Raw genomic sequence first — 20,425 nt, 5'->3', positions numbered from 1 at the left:
ACTTGATGTTGCAACACAAAGCGTCGATGAACGAATAAGGAACATGTAAATGACTTGGTCATTCAGGAAACAATGTCAAGACTGCTGAAGTGTGAGTGACATCATGCATTAACTATAGTGACGTTTGTCAATCAGACACTCATATGTTAATAGTTCATACAAGGTGTCTTCAAAGCGTGGCACCTTACTGACTGTCTGCTGAATATCCCTTTACGTTCAACTGCGACACCAACAGTAATCTACATATATCCCTTGGTTCAGAAAAGAATGGAAAATAAAATCAGTGCTTAAATGTTGTCCCCTCTTTACCTTTGATAAAGAGTGCAAGTACGAACACATTCCACAATGAGCTAACTTTTGGGACCGGCATATGACCGCAGTGCATAGCGGTACACTTTGACTTGGAAAACTACAGCTGCATGTCTCCAAATGTAATTTATTCCTCACACGCGATTGGTCATGCATCGATGCGCGTTCGCGCTCCGAGGTGGCGCGCCCGTGCTTCTGAGCATCGTTTGCAGGAGAGAGAGGAGAGATAGAGACGGAGAGCTGTGCCACACCAAGTATCCACCGAATGCCTCGGTGCCTTCTGCCTCTTCACGCTGCCAATGAACAATCCTCGCATTCCTATGTCTGCCAGTTGACATACTGAACGCGAAGGACCCGGTTTCCACCTCTGCAAGGATTCAGGACTGCACGTCTTTTTTTCAGGTAAGCCCCCCCCCCCCCCCCCCCCCCTCCTCCTCTTTCTCCTCCGGTGACCGATGTCGCCGTGTTGCCAGTGTATTTACGCGCTGTTCGTGATTGAGAAGAGGGACGATACCAGGCGAGGGCGGTTTGCGGTAGCTGTCCAATGTGCTGGAACGGGCAGCGGCTTGCGGTGAGAAAAACACAGCATAGTAGCGATGACGGCCTCATGTTAAGAGCAGGTTTCATGACTTCGCTGTTTGCGTGCTATGGGCTATTTAGTGTTGCAGACTATACCTCCCAAGGATGCCGTGTGGGTGTCGTATGGGGAAGAAAGAATGCTGAAGCTGTAACGTGCATACCATATCTGTTACATTCGCGCAGTCTTGCACGTTTTCACTAGGGCTGCTCGACCCGAATGGATGTGTCTAAGCTGCATTGTACCTCCTCCAGGGACGGTGTTTTGTTGTTATTTTTTTTTACTGTATTTATCTGTGTCAGGGTCATCACCTCACCTTATCTTGCCACTGCAATCGTAGGATGCACGGTGCCATGTAGGACTCGAGGATTGCAGCTGAATCCTCTGATATCAACAAACAGTAAAAGATGATCTTTTTTTTGTGCACAATGAATGTAATAGAGAAAATAATAATAGTCCTACATGGTACCAACAACGGCTGTTTAAGTTGAACTTTTACCCCATTCATTTCGAATTCAAATTGAACTAGGAACCATACCTTGCTTAAAAAAACGTCCTTGTCAAGACCTTGTGAACACATGTAGCTCTGCACATCTGTTCCATGTGTAAATGTAAAATATGTTGAAATGCGAGTCCAGGCCACAAGTTATGTAAATTGCTCTCTTCTTGGCAACGTTAAGGCAAGTCACGTTCAAGCCCCATTGTTCTTCTGATGGACCAAAATATCCATTCTGTTCACAACAGGAGCACCTGACATTTCCTGTGGCAGATTTACTCACTGGATCATGGCACAGACCAACAGCGGTGGGCAGGGGACCAACGGGGTAGCGGATGAGTCCCCCAACATGATAGTGTACAGAAAGGTAAGGCCGCTGCTATTTTTAGCCTGCACGTGTGTTTGTGTGTGTCTGAGAGTGTGAGCGTGTGAGCGTGTCTCGCTTTCATCAATTTACTTAACGATGAGCTGTGCAATGGAAATTGCTATTACTAATGGCAAGACAGTGTTCTTGTGACACGGTTGATTTAGGGTTGTATTGCTACGCCGTGCTTGATGAGCGCATGAAGAGAACATGCAATTCTTTTCTCATAACATGTATACCATGCAAGTAGATTCAGATCATGCTCTCTGTCTCACACACACACACACACACACTTTCCAGTTAAACCATCAGCTTTTACTGCGAACATGTTGGCGGATGGATTTTTAACTGACTGCCATTAACAGAACCAAAAGGAAGCCACAGGCTTTTTAACTATTGCACATTACACTGCTAGTGGTGTATCATTTCCCTGTTAAATCCATTACTACATTAGAGAATTAGAGAAAGGGAGGGGAGTGAACTGGCCCACTGCTGAGACACCTTAATGCAGCACTGCTCCAAACATCAAACGGGTTAATAAAATAATAATTTGCTGCGAAGATAACAGTTGTTTACTTTGAGGCCCAATTGTAGTTCCATATACGTATATATATATACAGTATATATGTATATGAGGGTGTGTGCACTGCTCCTCGAACACTCATTTGGTCTCCCTTGACAAAAATAGCTACATTTAAGATTAACCTGCAGATAAACCGTTCTGAAAATTGCTTTTGCTACCATCAGGAGAGCCTTCTGTTCCCTGGTGGTGTAATTATTGTCTTATAGTTTGCGTTTTATTTTCTGACATCCTTTTGAACCACGCGGTATGTGTTACATGTCTTGCACATAAAATCAAATACCTAATTCACTCCTCCGAGGTGTCGTTATTCTATAATCAAATGAGGCTGGATTCTAGCTTATGGTGTTCTGCAAATGTATTAAATATCTACAGTGTCACACCAGAGCAACAACAGCTGTATGTGCGTGCATGGACGTTGCCTGATGGGCAATGTAATGCTTTACTTCACTCTCAGATGCACCAATGAAGTGATAATTTTCTCATCTTACTTGTGGATGACTCGAGCGTTGAGTGAATTTCTTCATTTCATCCTCTTCACCCTTCAGCGAATGCTCCCATTCCATCTGTGACAGCATCTGCACACCAGGAAGGGGATTCGCTTAGCATGATATCATAGCTTGGCGGCCTTTTATAGCACTCGCAGCGTGTTAGGCAATGTTACTGCCAGCGTGGGACAAGATTTGCTGGAAGTGCTGCTAAGCAGAAATGTTTCAGAAAAGGTTATTCTTTTTATTTTCTAAGTCACAATTTTCATTTTCCCCAATGCAGGACGACTGGCCCATAAACTAGCCTGTTCATAAGTAAGCCAAACAGTGAGGACAATGGCGATTGATTAATGTGACTGGTTTTCTCGTCCCTTGTAATGTTGGAGGAAGCCATACCTCTTATTAAATATCATTTTAGGGGAGACAGCCCAGGGGAATAATTTAAAAAGAAAAGGAACATCAATAAATGATACCAAGACACTTCTCCAGTTGATTTCTTACATTGGGACAATTACACATTTTATGAGTTACAAGTTTTGAGAAAATGTATGTTTAAATATGCAAATGAGTGTTTTTAGGAAAACAAATGTCATACAAATCAGACTTTGAATGATGTATGAACAAAACCCCTCTATAAACCTTCAGTATATAGTTATGAATGCACCTGGAAACTTTAGTGTGTGTAGCGTGACAAAAACATTCATTTTGAGAAAACAACCTTAACGATATGTACTGTGAATTCCATCGATTTTGCAACAATCTACAGGTGAATAAGACTGTAAGCCATTTTTTTTTGCATTACTTTTGAGAAATATTAAATATAATATGATATATGAAAAATGATGATTGTGGATGTCTTCTTTCCAAGTCTCAAAGAAGACATGTTATAGCCCGACAGCAATGTTACAGCAAAATAGCCCGAAATAGGAACTTGACCAGTGAATGAAAAACACTGTTTTTGCACGGGGCTTCTCCCCTTTAATATGAAACAGGATCAAAATATGCTAAGGCATGAAAGCTAGTTGCATCCTGTATATTACATATTAACTTGAGGTCTTTCCCACCTATTCATTTACATGTGATGTCTCTTCCTGTTTTCTGCTATTGATCTGAAAGTCCGGCTTTTTCGATCAGGCCATGAACGATCTGAAGAACCAAGCATGCAAATGAGAAAAATATCAATAGCTTGTGTGTTGACTTAGCAGCGTTATACTTCAGGTATACCACATTTAAGAGTTGTTTTATTTCCTCAAAATTAGGAGGCAGCATTTCAGACTTCAGGGTCAGTTTATTCTCAAATGTTTGATCCGATTATTATCTTAGTCATGAAGCACTCCGACATCATCCAGTTCTTCACTTCTCAACACTTGACCACACATGGCCGCAGCTTGGCTCTGTACACTGACTGACCTAGATACACTGCAGAATGAAAGAACATGGTGAAGGCAGTGAGGATGAAATTGTGTTTCTGGAGTGACTTTAATTCAAAACTGCAATTGGAAGAGCAGGATGAACAGGTGCCCCAAATGCTTTTCAGATGGAGATGACTTGGCAGAGGTGTTGCAACTCACACTCACGGCCTCGCTAAACAACCTAAAATCTCAAGTGGAAAACATGCTTTTATGTTCTGTTTTGCTGTTCAGACATCTTCAAGAATATCATGAATACACAGAGTAAATGCGTTTATAAAATGGTGATATTAAGCACATCTACTCGATAGTTGAAAACGTGCTACTAGTGCATCGAGTCCTGTAGGAATGAGTCCTAAAACCAGTAAATGAGTTTGCATTTGTGCACTGCTGCTTCCCTCATCTCGAATCAGTGTTTTTCTTTAAATCTGTTTTTGTTTAGCTGACTAAAATAAGGTCTGTGGTTAAGACAAGTTTAAGATATTTTAATGTTTTGTTCTACGATATAAAATACATCAGTAAATACCCCTCACGTGAATCTTGAAGCTTTTATGAGTCTCAAAAAAGCCGGTTGCTTACAAGTGACTAAATGAGACGACAAAACGTCATCACGCCGACTATACAGCCTCGTTGTGTTCATACTCCCGCTCATGCAACCGTGGAGTAGTTTGTTTACAGCCTAACGTTAGCTTTTTACTTCTGCCGATTGGATCCACGCTTCAAAAATCATGAGTGGGGTTCATTTGTGAAGATGTTGCTGAACAAAACGTGTCAGCATCAAAAACATTTGTTTGCCACCGAGCTTATTTTTTTTTGCAATAATCTAAAATCCAATTGAAAAATCCCATTGTCTTTTGGTCGAGGGAATCAGTGCAACGCCAACTTCCGGTGTTGGCCTACAAACATACATCATCCCTGTCGACCTCGATAGTAGTGGAAGGATTACGCAATGTGAGCAGAGGGAGCTTTATGGTTAAGGACCGCAGATTCTGGTTTGATAGGCTTTCCACTGGGAGCATGACTCCATCCTTGTACTCTGTCGTTCTCTCGTCCACCCCTCCACTCCTGTCATTAACGCCTTAGTGAAAATAGATACGTGAGCTGAGGTGTTGACCTGCTTGCTGTGGAGATTTGTGCAGATATGTCTGTTTTCCTCAAGGATGCATTCACACAGGCACCTTGCTTTAACGCACATACCCGAGATTTATCAAATATGCAAATGCAAAAGTACACACGCAGCATTTAAACCGACGCATTTTGCGAAACAGATGTACACACACACACACAGCTGGCTTTGTCGCTGGTGACCCTAACTACAAGTGATATGTCTGAACTCCTCCTGTTTTATCAAGAAGTTGTCTGTGACAGTGTGCGCTGATTGTAATTTAGTGAGTGGTAAGAAAGAGGAAAAGGAACACAGTAATATTTGAATGATTAGAGTTAAATTATAGATAGATATAGTATGTATCGTTTTCTCTACATTCACTTCATCCTCCGAAAGTGAAAATGTGAGCTATTTCCTGATTGAAAATGATTCTCTTGCTTCTCCCACCCCAGACGAATTAGCAGAGCTTTTCAGTGCAACAAAAACCTTTCTTCTCCAGTTATTTGGCTTGAAATGTGTTAAGTTATCGATCCAAATGCTACAATATTCCTAATGTTTCTAGAAAAATTAGATTTTTAGGACTTTACATAAGATAAAATAAACAAATAAATTTTTTTGCAGCATAACGTAACTACTGTTCTTCCTCTGTGGTGTAGTATCTGACAGCCCACTCTTAATTACATCTGAGCTGCTGACGGGCATTTCTTACCCAGTATTTGTTCTTCGAGCAGCCAGTTGGGCTTCTGTCTCTTTGTAGAGACATTCATTCTATATATATTTCTTTTTTTCTGTTCTGTTTCTTCACAATGAGCGCATGCAATATATGTCACACTGTTATTGTTGTCTTCAGTTCCTATGGGAGAGTACTGTTTTCATTTCTGTTCACATAAATGTCAATACGCCGCATCTTGGAAGTAATTGGTCGCTGGTCTTTTCTGCAGATAACGATGATGCGTAAAGTGTATGAGTCTGCGGTTGTTATTGTTCTCGCACCACTTTACAGTATGTTAACAAGCTAACTGTAGGTGATACGCCCAAACAAATGTCAGATAACAGAACAATCCAAAATAAAGTATATTTATTGGGACATTTATGTCACGTTCAACCGTTCTAGTAGCTGTTTGACCTGAGACGTAAAGCTATAGACATGTTTTTACCGGTAGTTTCTTTACATGCATTAGAAAAAATTTGCGAGTCACTGATGAATATATGCTTCAAATCATCATCATTCAACATCGTCATGATTTCATGATTATAACATCAGTTTGTGTAGCAACTACCAAAACAAGTCTTCTTCTTCGTCTTCTAAACTGCTGTCAGCCAGAAATAGCTTTTGCATGCAACTATAGTGCAACCAGAATAATTAGGCCAGAGAGAATAATTGTGGTCAATGGTCAAGTCACAAAGATGATCAACATTAGCATTCTCTTTGCGTTTTCAGCTACAGGACAGTGAAAAGCGTGTTGATGCCGCACCGTGAGATTTGAACCATATCCTCTCAGCGTGACTCAGGAATGAAGTAATGCACGAACAAATAACAAACAGTATTAGTGCATAATATTGATTTCATCAATTGATTAAGTGGCTGTGTACAAGAGATTATTGAGCAGGAACAAGACTTTCCCTCTTCTCCCTCTACATCACTGCAACGCAGCGGTAATACAGGAGTGTCAGGTGATGCAGAACTGCAGCCATTATTAATACAAATTACAATACGATACTACAAATTCAGCAGAGATCCCGTCATTGCAAAGCATTTCTCAACCCAAGCATAATCTGCATCTGTTAAACATGAATCATATCTGCCTGCACTGTTATCGATACAAATTCCCAACCATCCTACATTGTTTGTGAGTCATGAAGCGGAGAGAACTGAATACATTTCTTTCTCAGATGAGAGCCAGATTGAAGGGTTCTTGTAGTGCCTCTCTCCCTCAATCTGCAATCAGAAAATCAGGAAGACCGAGAGAAAGAGGGAGAGAGGGGGGGGGGGGGTGAGGTGGGATGATCTGTAATTGCCAGATCAGAGAGACATCTTTGTGTGTGAAGTAGGGCTCTTTGTATGTCAGCTTGCCAGCCAGGCGATTTCTCTTCCTGTGTGTGAAAACATCAATGTTGGTTTTTGCATACACAGTTGAGTGTGGGGGTTTGGCAGACACTGTCAGATATACAATTGGCATTTATGGCTTTGTGTGTTTTAAGCGAACCCATTTTGCCTGTTTTTTGCTGACGTCAATACCTAAATGCCAATTGGAGGGGCTGGCATCATACTACGGGGGCTGTGATAATCCACCTTTGCTGCGTCTTGTCACATTGTAATCTATAACATTATGTACAGTACACAAACAGCATAATTGACTGGAGGCCTTCTTGATAAACAATTTGTGAATGCTTACAGTCCATTTCCTGTGAGTGGTTCATTCTCCTCTGTCCTACTTTTTAGTCTTCAAAGAGATAATATGAAGTGACAAAATAAACAGAAAAAAAGGCAGACAGAGAAGGTGATAGAGAAACTCTGCCACCTTCTCTGTCTGCCTTTTTTTCTGTACTCTTTCTTGTACTCTTTCTTTGATAGCTTAGCAATCAGTCAATATTAGTGGCTATTGTCAATTAGCAAGCTTTGTTTGGATCTATATACTATCTCGGGCTGGAAGCCAGAGCCATTAAAGTGGCAATTGTTCTCATACAGTTTTTTGGGGAAATGTAATTCTACTTTAATTATGTCTCAGCAGACAAAACATTCAAATCCTGTAAAACATACATGATTTACTGTCAAACTGTAGCTTTCTTTTGTATTCCTGTAATGAACTCTTTAAAGGTGCTACATTTGAAACTCAGAGCATTCATTTTAGAGCATTAATCTATGTGCTATGTAAAGATATAGTGGGGTAATGCGTCCTGAGCAGAGAATCGTGTGTTGTAATAAGAGCTTCTCTTTTATTGTCACACATGTACACAGCGTAGCATACGCAGTGAAATTAAACCTTTGCATTTAACCCGTCCTAGTATTAGGAGCAGTGGGCAGCTATTCCTCATATACCCAGGAGGAGAACTGGCACCTCTCCAGCTAGTTCACGTTATCCATGAACATCATACTGGTATTACACTCATGCAAGGCCCCCACCTCATGACAAACCACAGGTCCTAATCATCACCATTTCTCAAGCCACTCCAACAATGATGTTAACTATCAAAGACTATAACACCAACTCTCACAGAGACGAAGAAACTCCCCGCAGACGCTCACAGACAACTCCGAGAGCTACTACACAGACACGCTCAGTCTCGCCGACGCGTCTATTTATAAAACGTCTCCGTTCAAGTCAGGGCACTGTGCTCTGTTGTGGAATATCTCTATGAATAGTCGGGAGAAGAGTCTAAAGTGTTTCTTATCAATGTCAAATGAAACAGTCTAAGGAGAACTAAGCAGAGAGCAGAATAAAAACATTTTTTCCTATTACAGCTCTCACATACTCAACTAGTCAATAAGCAAACCAATACGAATGTTTTAGAGGAACAGTTGTGAACTTTTCTAATGTGAAATACATTTCACATGAACATGAATCTGCTGAACCCTCTACAGTTACTGTTACGCTATCCCTTCTGAACATGAGAGTCATTTTGAATTCATGATCTTTAAACAAAAACGTTACTCTAAACTGACATGGTTGCATCCAGCAAACGCAACTACTACCCAGCTCCTCTGAATTCACTTTTATGACTGCTGCCAGAACAGACAGCGGCGGAGAGGGAATCGCAACAATCCTTTTCAATTCAATCCTTTTGGTCAATTTGGTGACTTTACATCAGGTCAATACCTCACGAAGTGTTCTCCTGGTATTTTGATAGTAACTATTTACAGGCCTCTCAAACACTTAGTGTTTGGCACAGACTTTGATCGTCTTATCATATCAAGGGATTTCAACTTGCAGGTGGACAAGCCGAAGAACAGGTACACTGAGGAGCAAAATGCACGACTCGATACCTTAAAGCCTAACACAGCATGTCAAGGACCATGTCATTTTGTTTCTATGATGTGTCTATGTTCCCACACACTCAGAGCACTGAGAGCCATAACTGATCACACGAGTGCTCCCTTTCAGCATGCACCTTCAAGGACCTCAAGTCAACTGGCTCTGGAGATGATTTGCTGACTCATTTTAATTTAAAAAACGGTAAATATTATGGATGACTTTGCTCCAGTACAAGTTAAGACAGTCACGAACAAACAGAAAGTACCATGGAAACAACATCAAACTGAAAGATTGCAACTGTTGAGAAGTGAACTAGCCGCCTTCACGGTTGGCAATGAGTTTGCGTGTTTTTCAAAGGTAATATTGATGAAATCAGACAGAATATATAGTCTTAACTAAGGCCATTCCTAATCTTGCAATGTTAACAAAAGTGAAAAAAGAATTTGTTTACCTGTCCGTATTTCCGATCTGCTCCAAAATGTAATTGGTTCCTTGGCCCATGCTACACCATTGCACCACGTGTCATGAAAATTGGGCCCATGGTTTTCCATAATCCTGCCGACAAATAAACAAACAAACTGAACCGAAAACATAACTTCCTAGGCAGATGGAAATACTAACAACTCAACATTTGGAATTACTGGCAGCAAAGCGAGGGGAACTCAAGAATTGAGTATGATCGACAATCAAACTCTGGAAAAACAGTTCAGAATCTAAACATCAATCATCAGGGTCTAAAGATGGTTAGATATCAAGAAAAGTGGCCCAGATACAATCAAAGTTTGTGTTTTTTGTGTTTGAGTATTTTCTCAGGAGTAAACTAAAACCATGTGGAAGCCATAACTAAATCAGCTTTCTGCTATCTCAAAAACAAAGCCAAACTCGGAGGCTTCATGTCAAAACACGATTGAGAAAAACTCATTCAGGCTTTTATTATCAGCAGGGTTGACGACAGGCCTTCCCAACACGACCATCAGACAGCTTCAGCTTGTACAGAATGCAACTGCTTGAGCTCTTTGAACTGTCAGAACTTAAACACGGTGACGCAGCTCTTAGCTGATATGCTGCTTGTCTCTGGAGCACACTTCCAAGACTTAAAACCCAACTGATCGAATGCACTCTACCTTCTATGTTTTGTGAGCTAATGTAATGCACTCTTCCTTTTTAATCTTTTCATTTCATGTTCTACTTAATTGTTTTATTTGTACTGTTATTTTTCTGTGATTCTGTTATCTGCTCTCTTGGAAATCACTTTGAATTGCTGATGTGGATGCATTGTGCTGTAAAAGGAACTTGCCTTGCCGATAAGAAATATGTTTATTCACTTTCAAGATATAAAAGTCGGTCTGTTCTGCCCAGCTACCGTCAAAGCTCTCTAATTAACACGTTGTACGTGTTTGTACGGATTGAATAAATTAGGTATAATGTGTTAATTAGTGAGCATCAGAAATGCTGCTCGGCAGATTTTGTTTGCAGTCTTTATAGGCCAACTGGCTGCTGGCTCCAGCTTCATAGTGAAGGTACAGATATGAGAGTGGTATCAATCTGCTCATCAAGCTCACAGAAAGAAAGATGCATATTTCTAAAAAAGTCTTATCCCTTTAAAGTATGGTTCGTTTTAGGCCGAAGTTACTGAATGATCATGGTTAAACATGACAAAATTCAATATTTACCTATAAGACAGGACCCAAACCCGGATCTCCAATCTCAAAGCAATAGACTTTATTTGGCTATTGAACTCAAAATGGCACAGTACTTCCTGCGTTGGCACTAAATGCTGCCAGCGAGCACAAATCATAGCTGCATATGAACAAAGCCGTAGCAGACAAAGTGCATCAAATCATCAATTGTTCATCTTCAGTGAGGTGACTAGAATAGCGGACTTCACTGGGTGATGGTTTGGGCTGCTCTGTGAAGACAGGGAAAAGATACCAGGCCTGTTTTGCTCTAAGCTCTCCCCACTGTGTAGGCTGCCACAGCTGGAGTCTTTAGTCCTGTCTGTTAGGGTTCTATAAGGGTCTAAGGAAGCCTGGGCATTAAGATAGAGGCTGACTCAGGCCTCGCCTCCGTCCGGTCATTTAATTCCCGCTCAACATCGAGCAAAAGAGTACAGGAGCGCCCAGGCCAGAGTTGTGAATGACTCCAGTTTGATGGTCTTAATGAGGACAGAGATGCTCCATTAGGACGAAAGGGAAACAGAGCGGGGTAACATGTCGAGGAGACAGACAGAGGCCGTTTTATTTGCTGCATTTCTCCGTGTTTAACACACACTGGGTTTGTTTCTGTGGATACATCTATGTGTCCTTGTTTATAGGATCTCTACTTCTAATGCACTCCCCGCTTGTTTCTGATGACGGTCCGTTTCTTCCCCACACTAAAGTCGACGATGTATAAATTCCCACTCGCCTGCCCGTCTCTATGTCTTGACGCGTTAGTCATTGTGTCTCTGTTCATTATATACTCGATATCCTATTGGCTTCTCATTTTTCAGTTGCATCCCGTCCCAATATGTTCACATCCAGTTGCATTGAGCCGATAGAAAGTGATTCCTTTCTATTTTACGACAGGTCTACAGTACTTTCTTCCTGTTGTGGCTTCAGTCTTTAGAGTGCTGCCCAGACCATTAACACTGTGAGGTACTTTAGAAGTGAGTACGCTACACATCTTAACATGTGTTGGTGCATTATTTCAGAATGTAGATACAATTTTGGTTGTGAAGAATAATAGTTGAATAGACATCAGACCCATTATGTGGAGCACGAACTAAAACACTACCACCTAATTTCTCCTAATTGAAAAAAATTACTTTTTGCTGCTCAAATTAATAATAACTAATTCACTGAAGCATTCTGCCAAAGAAAAATGAAATATTGGAGGAATGCCGTTCTCCAAAGCAACCCTTGTGTATTTAATCTCAAATCAGTGCCAAAGCTAAAGTCATATTTGCCCGTCAAGAGCTTTCAAGAGTAAATAGAAATAAGAAATATTGTCATCTTCTCTGGAGAGTATTTCATGCATTACCTCCCTCCTCTGTGGTATATTTTGGCAACTCTGTGTGTCTCTCTCTGTCAGTCTGTCTTTCTCTCCCGCTCTCATTCCGTCTCTGTCTCAAGACTTCAGACTTTTTCATCCCAGTTTCCCTCACTGTCCGTCTCTCGCGCTGGTGTTCACACTTTGCCCTTTTCATTTTTATCGCTTTTTGTCTCTTTGTCTCTCTCTCACTCACCCTGACGCACATGTGCATTTTCACTCTCTTTCTTTTTGGCCCTAAACCATTCAGTGCTTTGTAAACCAACAGCAGGATTTTAAAGTCAATTCTTTGTTGGACAGGAAGCCAGTGCAAAGACCTCAGAACTGGAGTGATGTGGTCCACCCTCCTGGTCTTAGTGAGGACTCGAGCTGCAGCGTTCTGAATCAGCTGCAGCTTTCTGACGGACTTTTTACAGAGACCTGTAAACACACCGTTACAGTAGTCCAGTCTGCTGAAGATAAATGCGTGGACAAGTTTTTCCAAATCCTGTTGAGACATAAGTCCTCTAATCCTTGATATATTCTTCAGGTGATAGTAGGCTGATTTTGTAATTGTCTTGATATGGCTGTTCAGGTTGAGGTCTGAATCCATAACTACACCTAGATTTCTGGCTTGGTTTGTGGGTTTTAACATCAGTGACTGAAGCTGATTATAGCTGAGCGGTTATAGGCATAATATGGCCAATATCTATAACAAAACCACTGTGCCACTACTTTCAGCAGAACTCCTTATCTTGGCAACCGTTATTCTATTCGTCTTGGTTCTCAAATGCTCCCAGTTATAGTGTCTCGTCACAGATCAGCTAATTGAGAGATTCCTGTCTGGAATGGTTGTGCTTTCTCCTGCCGTCCGGTTTGTTTCTACTGTGATGGCTGCTCTGTTGGAATCCCCATGACAACCACACCAGCAGTCTGTCAAATGCTATTATCTCAAACACTTCAACAATGTGTCCAGCACACACTCGGCTCGCAAAGTGACAGAACATGAGTGTGTGTGTGTGTGTTGTAACTAGGAAGTACTGTACTTAAGTTCAATTCTGAGACTCTTTAACTTGAGTATTTCTATTTCTTTGTTCTACTCCATTACATCTCGGAGTGAAATATTACACTTTTGAATGCACTGAATGTATTTAATTACTTGTAGATTTTGATTATTGATACAAAATTTAACTCAACTATGATATTATGATAAACTATTATGGATTAAAGGGATAGTTCAGGTGTTTTAAAGTGGGCTTTCATGCATAGTCAGTGTGTTCCAGACAGAAGATGACGGTTGGCAAAAACCCAAGTGTGGAGAAACAGACAGGAGCGAGTACCAGCATGGGAGCAAAGTAATGCATTGCTGTGGATGGATGCAGCAGCAAAATGTATTTTCACTCCATTAAACAGAGACCCACCTGAAAGAGTCAATATCCATTTCTGTGTGCGCTATATTTAGAATATTTTCCGATTACTGAAATGAAAGTGAACCTTATCCATACTTTTTTTGCTAAAGGAGTGGCTTTGAAGATAGCTTTGATAAGTTTTACTTTCAGTTCAATTCCCTGTTGGAAAATATTCAAACATTTTTTTAGGTTAGCCTTCATTTTAGGTGGCGAAAACATGTTTTGCCGCTGCTACGTCCACAGCAGTAAATTGCTTTGCCCCCGTGCTGGTACTCCAGTCTGTTTCTCCAAACTGCCGACCGTCATCCATTGTAAATTATATACCGACTACATATATGTACCTCATACAGATACACTTCAAAACGCCAGCAGTGCATAAATACAATTAGCTCCATTTTAAAACTATAGTGAACAAAGCTATGGAGTGTTTCCTGCCTAATAAAGCCACCTTAACTGTCGACCCAAGATGTGCCAACCGAGAAATGTGTCAATGGCAAACAAAATGGTTTGCAACCCAAAAAGCCCTTGACTTATTTATTTTACAGAGAGGACGAGGCAGAAAGCGAGGCGTGTACTGGCAGATAGCTCCCGTCCTCTCTTCAGCCAGTTCTTGAGCTCCGGGAGGAGCTTTAGAGTCCCTTTGTACCGCCAATATTCTCAACTCAGTAAAATGACTGAGGATTTAAGACACATACACTGATATTAACAGTTTTAATGTGACATATGACTCTGTCTATGTGTTTGATTTAGTTCCTGCTTGTCTGTTTTTTATGTTGTTGTTTCTTGTGCGAGGTGAGCTGATGACAGATTTACAATAACAACATATATTCTATTTTATTTACCAGCTGCAACATTAAAGTGATGTACACTTGAATGCATCACTCATCATAATTCAGTGATTTGATATATCTATGATTTTTAAGTGGGCCATTCTCCATCATGAATACTGAATAAATGATGTATATTCTAATGCGGGTACTTTTGAGTATGATTTTGAATGCAGGACTTTCAATTGTAACAGAGGATATTTACATTGTAGTGTTCCTACTTTTACTGAATAAAATATCTGAATCTTTCTCCTCCCATTGCCTGTAGTATAGTGGCTGAACTTATGCATATTTTACCATCACCTTTCACTTGTAACTACATTCATTAAAAACACAGAAGATCTACAGAAATAGGATTTTAAGTTGCGCTTCATGGACATTTTGGTGCTAATACTAATGTAACCTTTTTCTCAAATAGTATGTTTCCTCTTTTTGACACTACACTTACAATTGTAATGAGAACATACTGTGTATCAGGCCCTCTATCTCATCTCTGCTCGGCCTGTAAATTAGAGGCTGGGCATTGTTAACAGTGTTTCCCATCTGCCAATAAAGCCCCAACACCGATCTCCTGGACTTGTATATTGGCAACATTGCCTCTTCTTTCTTGCTGCCTTTGCTTGACAAACGACATGTGATCTAAGCTTGAGCAGAATGAAAAAAGACACGGTCAGGTTTAACAATGCATTCGGATATGGTAGGACGGGTCTCTATTCTTTGCAACGGACTGATTTGATTCGTTGATATTGGCTTCCCTTGCCTGTCAGCAGAGCCGTGTGTAAATGGAAGAGCTGGTATTGGAGCAGGTGGGAATGGATATGTCAGGGTGAGCATGGATGCACATGAAGTTTTGCAAACAGTTGTCTTGTCCTGAATGACTGCATGGATTGAGGCAATTTACTTTTTAGCCGTAGCGGTGATTAAGTTTTGATTTAGCCTGGAGTCCATCTATGTATCAGAAAAATCACCATGCTATTCTACCTGATGACTGTCTGAATCACTCCACAAGTGACATATGTTTTGAGAGGTTCAACAACGCCTATCGTCCATCACCTTTATTGCTCCGTAGTTCAAGTGCCACTTGCGTCAAACAGTCTTCCCTTATCGGTTTATTGTCTATCCCGACTGCTGTGTCCTCTGAAGTGTGCACGTCCTGTCAGATACCCAGTCCTCGTCTTGTCTCGGTTCTGCAGACAGCAGAAGGCAGAAGAATGTCAGCCTGCCAGTATCCAGCTGTTTCTCTCTTATTGGTATTCAGGGCACACGGAGCCGTCCTGTTGCACGTGCCAGGGAGGAATGTGGGAAATGAGGGGATGGAGAGAGGAGTGAGGACCCCTCCCTCTCATGTTTTCTGAACCTAAAAATAGACTGCATCCTCCCATTATTTTTTATTCCCAGTTCATCCGTTTCCACACCCAGCATCCCTCCCTGGATCTCCCTTTGTTTTCCTCTCGTCCTCGTCTCTCTGTTTGATCCAAGTAAACATGCTCTCCAATGATAAGACTCCTGAAGTGCAATGCCAGACAGTTTGGAAACTGCTAGCAGCCTTGATAAAGGATTAACTATAGGGGTGATTTCATTTAACACTACGTTATTTCCATGTCCAGACGGCACTGTTTAACCACCAAAAATAAAAGCATGATGATTAAAAGCTCCTAAGTACAAATCTCCTTCGTGTCTGCTGATTGCTAATCACGAATAAGTGTCTTTTATGATTCTTTCATTGTAATTGTCTGTGGATGGCTGATAAATAGATGACAGCATGTTTATTTTAAGTGTCTGCATATACTCCTCTCGGCATCTTTAGTATTTAGATATTAAGTTCTATTTTTGCCAATTTATCTGAAAGTAATGTCGCCTTCTTTTTAGTTTATCTACAAATGAATGATTGCATGCTGTTTGAGTGATGAAATCACGGTAGGTGGGCAGGAGGGATATTGGCTTTCAGTGGATTATGTTCTCGCACATGTCCAACCTTGGCTTAGTCATCGCGCCCACTGCCCGCCCACCAAGGAGATGAGAGTGAGAGAGGCCTTGCCCTAGGAACATTATCCCACCACCAGCCAGGAACACCAGATCATAGTGGATGTAGAAATAACCAGAAATCTGTGACTAGAAAACAGAGTAAGCTAGAGACAGAAAAGTGAAGAAGGTCCAGCCTCAGGAGTGCAACTCCAACAGGAACAAGAAACTGCTATAGTGATGAGATTAATACAGACAACAAAGACAACAATGAAAACCGAGGTAATACAGGACAAATGAGCGTGTGTGAGCGTGGGATACATGTGCCTTAGGTCACCTGCATCAGACAAAGCACACGATTATATTTGTTCCGCGTCAAATTAAAGTACAAGCAGATTTATAGTAGATCTTTTCCCACACATGATTAGAGTGCCACCACTTACTGTCCCTGTTGTTACTGCTGCGCACCAATGCAAACACCACTACCACTACTCATATTACGAGTCTACTGCTTGTGCCGCGACTACTGTAGTTGTCTGTCCACTTTCTGCTGCCGCAGCTGCTAGTACGCTGATTTAATAATGTATAACACTGCAAGACAAACGCTGCACAAAATACAGATACGGGAGATGAAACAAATATCTAAAAGAGAATATTTTAGGATTACGGGATTCAATATAAAGCCGTGTTTGTTGGTTTCTTGGGGGCAGTGCCTAACCTGTATAGAAAATGTGGTGAACATAACAGCAAACGGTTGCTTAATCACATGTTCAGTGACACTTGCATTTATTTGGAGTCGTATTTCTGTCCACCTGATCAATATAAGTCTGATTTTGCTGCTTGACAATCGCTGATTAGTAGAGCTTTAATGTGAATAATTATTTTTTTGACTTAACTTGTCAGATAGATACAATTATTATAGCGCTAACAGTATAAATATCAGTGTTAAAAGTTCTTGACACTATAGCACCATCCTGGACGGAAAGTCAGAAATTCGAACTGCAGTTTATTTTTCTTCCACTTGACAATAAACAAGCCTGATCCTTGCAGATCACCGTGGGTTGTGAAATGCATACAAAACCGCACCAACATTCTTTTCTACTTCTTTCAATTGTAAAAAAAAAACAAAACAGAAAGGAAACAGAGGACAGCACTTTCTGTTTGGAGCTACCAGTAAACCATCAGCACAAGAAGTTCTCAAGGGTCTGATGTCAAGCCAAACGTTAACAGCACATCCGGTTCCTGAGTGAACTGCTATGATGGTAAAAATTGAATGTTAATATTCTTCAATGAAAAAGTAATCACATAGAGCTTTAATTTGCATTGGAACATCACACTATATCCTTCGGGAATTGTACGAGTCTCTAAAATGTGCTGTTGTTGCATAAAGCATGAGATGGCAGAAACCTACCGGCTGGCAAATTTGGAACAAGAACTGCATTAGCCGCAGCAATGTCAAACGAGGATGAATGCCAGTGTGGTTTTTCCTTTTCTCCCAGGGAGCAGGCCTAGCTGGCTGACTACCGCTCATCCATGATTCAATGCTTGCCTCGCTCCCTTTTTTTCCCCCTTGGGAAGGGAGATGTTGAGGAGTCAGGAGAAATATTGAGCATCCTTCTGCAGCCATACGCCAGGGACAATGATTCTCTGGGGACGTGAGGAGGAAGGACGCTGTGTGTTCGAAAAAGTCCCGTGAAAAAGGGAATTGTGTATCTGTTGGCAACCATCTGGAAAGCTTTCTAAATGAAATAGTGATAATGCCATCTATCCATCAAACCAGATGACAATACTGCAACTGCTGCTTCTTCTGTTTTGCACAGGAATGCTTTACCAGTGAGTTTTGATTATTCGACTTCCAGCGAGGGAACGGTGGAGAAGATTATGCGCTGCCAACCACGTAGTACACCATGAAAGGCTTTTAATGATATTGGGGGTGTAAAGAGAGAGGGATTATTGTACTGAAAAATGCCTATATTACAGTACTGAAGTGTCCTGGAAAGATAATGATGAAAAGAACACTGATAATTATTAGCCCGGCAAAATAAAGCAGATTTTTTACTTTGCTTCGTGTGGTCTGTGGTTGAATTTGCTTGAGACAGACATCAAAAAGGATTTGCCACAGATGACCCATGGTTCTCCCTTTCACTCAGACATCCACATGAACCTTTTCCTACACCTGGTCAGACAAAAGGCACCACTCACGGGGCTGCGATTGTTCTTTTCTTCTGCTTTTCAGCCCGGAAATATACGGACCATCCGCTAGAATTAGTCTCTGTATAAATTACAGACAAGCCGTACGTCACGCAGCTGCAGCATTTAGCTCACTTTTATGGCTTCAGCATCACGTTTAAATATTTGGTGATGAGGTAAGGAGTGACCTTTCATGAATGTTGGCTGTTTGTTCTTGGTAATATAAATCTCTCGGCCAAGTCACTGAAGAAGAAGACTGCTCGCGAGCAAACGTAGATATAAAATATTCTGGGAATAAAATACTTTAAAAAATTGACTTTATAAATGTTTCATGAGGAGGAAAAGGCTTTCATTACATTTGTCAGACATCACATGCGTTTTGGTGCATAACACAGGGCACCTTGAACAGCACGGCACAATCCAGAATTCAGTTTGATTCAAGTAGATTTGATTTAGTTCAAATCGAATGCATTATTCACGTTATTATGCTTTCAGCCTAACAAAAAGCGTCAACAAAAAGACGCTGCTATATTTAAGCACGCATTAAACAGCACAACATGCCCCTCTGGTAACCTTAAGTCAATAACACCACACGCCAAATCAGAGATCTTCTTGTTTGCCTGCAAACATCAGTCTCACTTTCATCCATTAGCAAATCAGGCCATTAAAAGGCTCTCAGTCACACCTAGAGGAGCATTTTAAAGCTGAGGAGGCATCATGGTTGACAACATCCATTTGTGATCATCCAAATAGAACAAAGTGTGTAGTAAGAAAGCTATCTGTCCGGCACTGCCCATCTGAGCTTGCTTATGCCCAACAGTGATGAACAATGGCATCAGGGTTTTCTTATCACACTCTTCCATTGTGGAAATAATGGACAAAGCAGTATACCACCAACTGGTACATTATAAAACGCATTAATGATATTAGGCGTGAGGCGAGAGAGGAGGCGTCAAATAGGAATAATTATGATCTAAAGAAATCCTGGATCTTTATAGTTGACTGGGAAGAAAAAGGCTGCAAGCTGCAAATGTCAGAGAAGTATCCTCAGGTTTGTTCATACTGTACCTTCAGGGATGCGATGTTATTACAGAGGACATATAAAGAAGAATAAGGACGACAGAAGGAACAAATGTGCAGACTGAGAAAACATCCTGAAGTGTGAAACAGCGAAGTGACATCCGAAGAAACAGATGCTCCATTTGACGGATGGCTCAATGGAGCTTGATTGTGTACACAGAGACAGAAGAGTATTGATGAATGCAACCAGAGCATGACCATCTGTTGCCTCCTTGCTTAGAATCTTAAGAGTCTTTTCAACTAAATAACTTTTTAATAATTTTTTTTTTTTTAGGGTTATTTAAAAAAAAAAAAAAAAGCTCTGTTTGCTTTGATTGCCTCTCATTTTACATGAACTATCCTGATTCATGATTCATCCTATTTCAAATGACTTTCTCTGTCCCCGTCTTGAGTTTCTTCCTTAATACTTATAGATGCATATTTAGCATTTCCATTGTCCCCTTGGCACTGTATTCACCTCACCCTTCACTTCTCATGGGTGTGCTGAGGCTTTCGGATGTTGAACGAGAACGGACAACAGTCATATATTCACAGCAGGCCAGAATCGTACATGAGGAACAGATGCCGAGGTGACAACACTGACCGGACAGAAGGCAATGACTCTGTCCAAACTGAACTTGTATTTCTATACGCTGCGATTCAGCTT

The 20,425-nt window shown here is 41.0% G+C and overlaps 1 protein-coding gene across 1 annotated transcript in view; it reads left to right on the top strand.

Moving 5' to 3' along the window:
- Positions 1–467: 467 nt before the first annotated feature.
- rgs7a (regulator of G protein signaling 7a) overlaps positions 468–20,425 on the top strand; it is a gene marked incomplete at its 5' end in the record, with an annotated part of 45,497 nt that continues 25,539 nt past the window's right edge. The window contains 4 exon segments of the mRNA XM_079279572.1: positions 468–513; positions 516–649; positions 654–711; positions 1,631–1,749. Coding sequence (XP_079135698.1) covers positions 468–513; positions 516–649; positions 654–711; positions 1,631–1,749 — 357 coding nt within the window.

The sequence above is a fragment of the Melanostigma gelatinosum genome (assembly GCF_949748355.1).
Source record: "Melanostigma gelatinosum genome assembly, chromosome: 12".
Classification (NCBI taxonomy): domain Eukaryota; kingdom Metazoa; phylum Chordata; class Actinopteri; order Perciformes; family Zoarcidae; genus Melanostigma; species Melanostigma gelatinosum.
The sequence above is the reverse complement of the archived record's forward strand: the minus strand, read 5'-3'. Positions and strand labels throughout refer to the sequence as shown.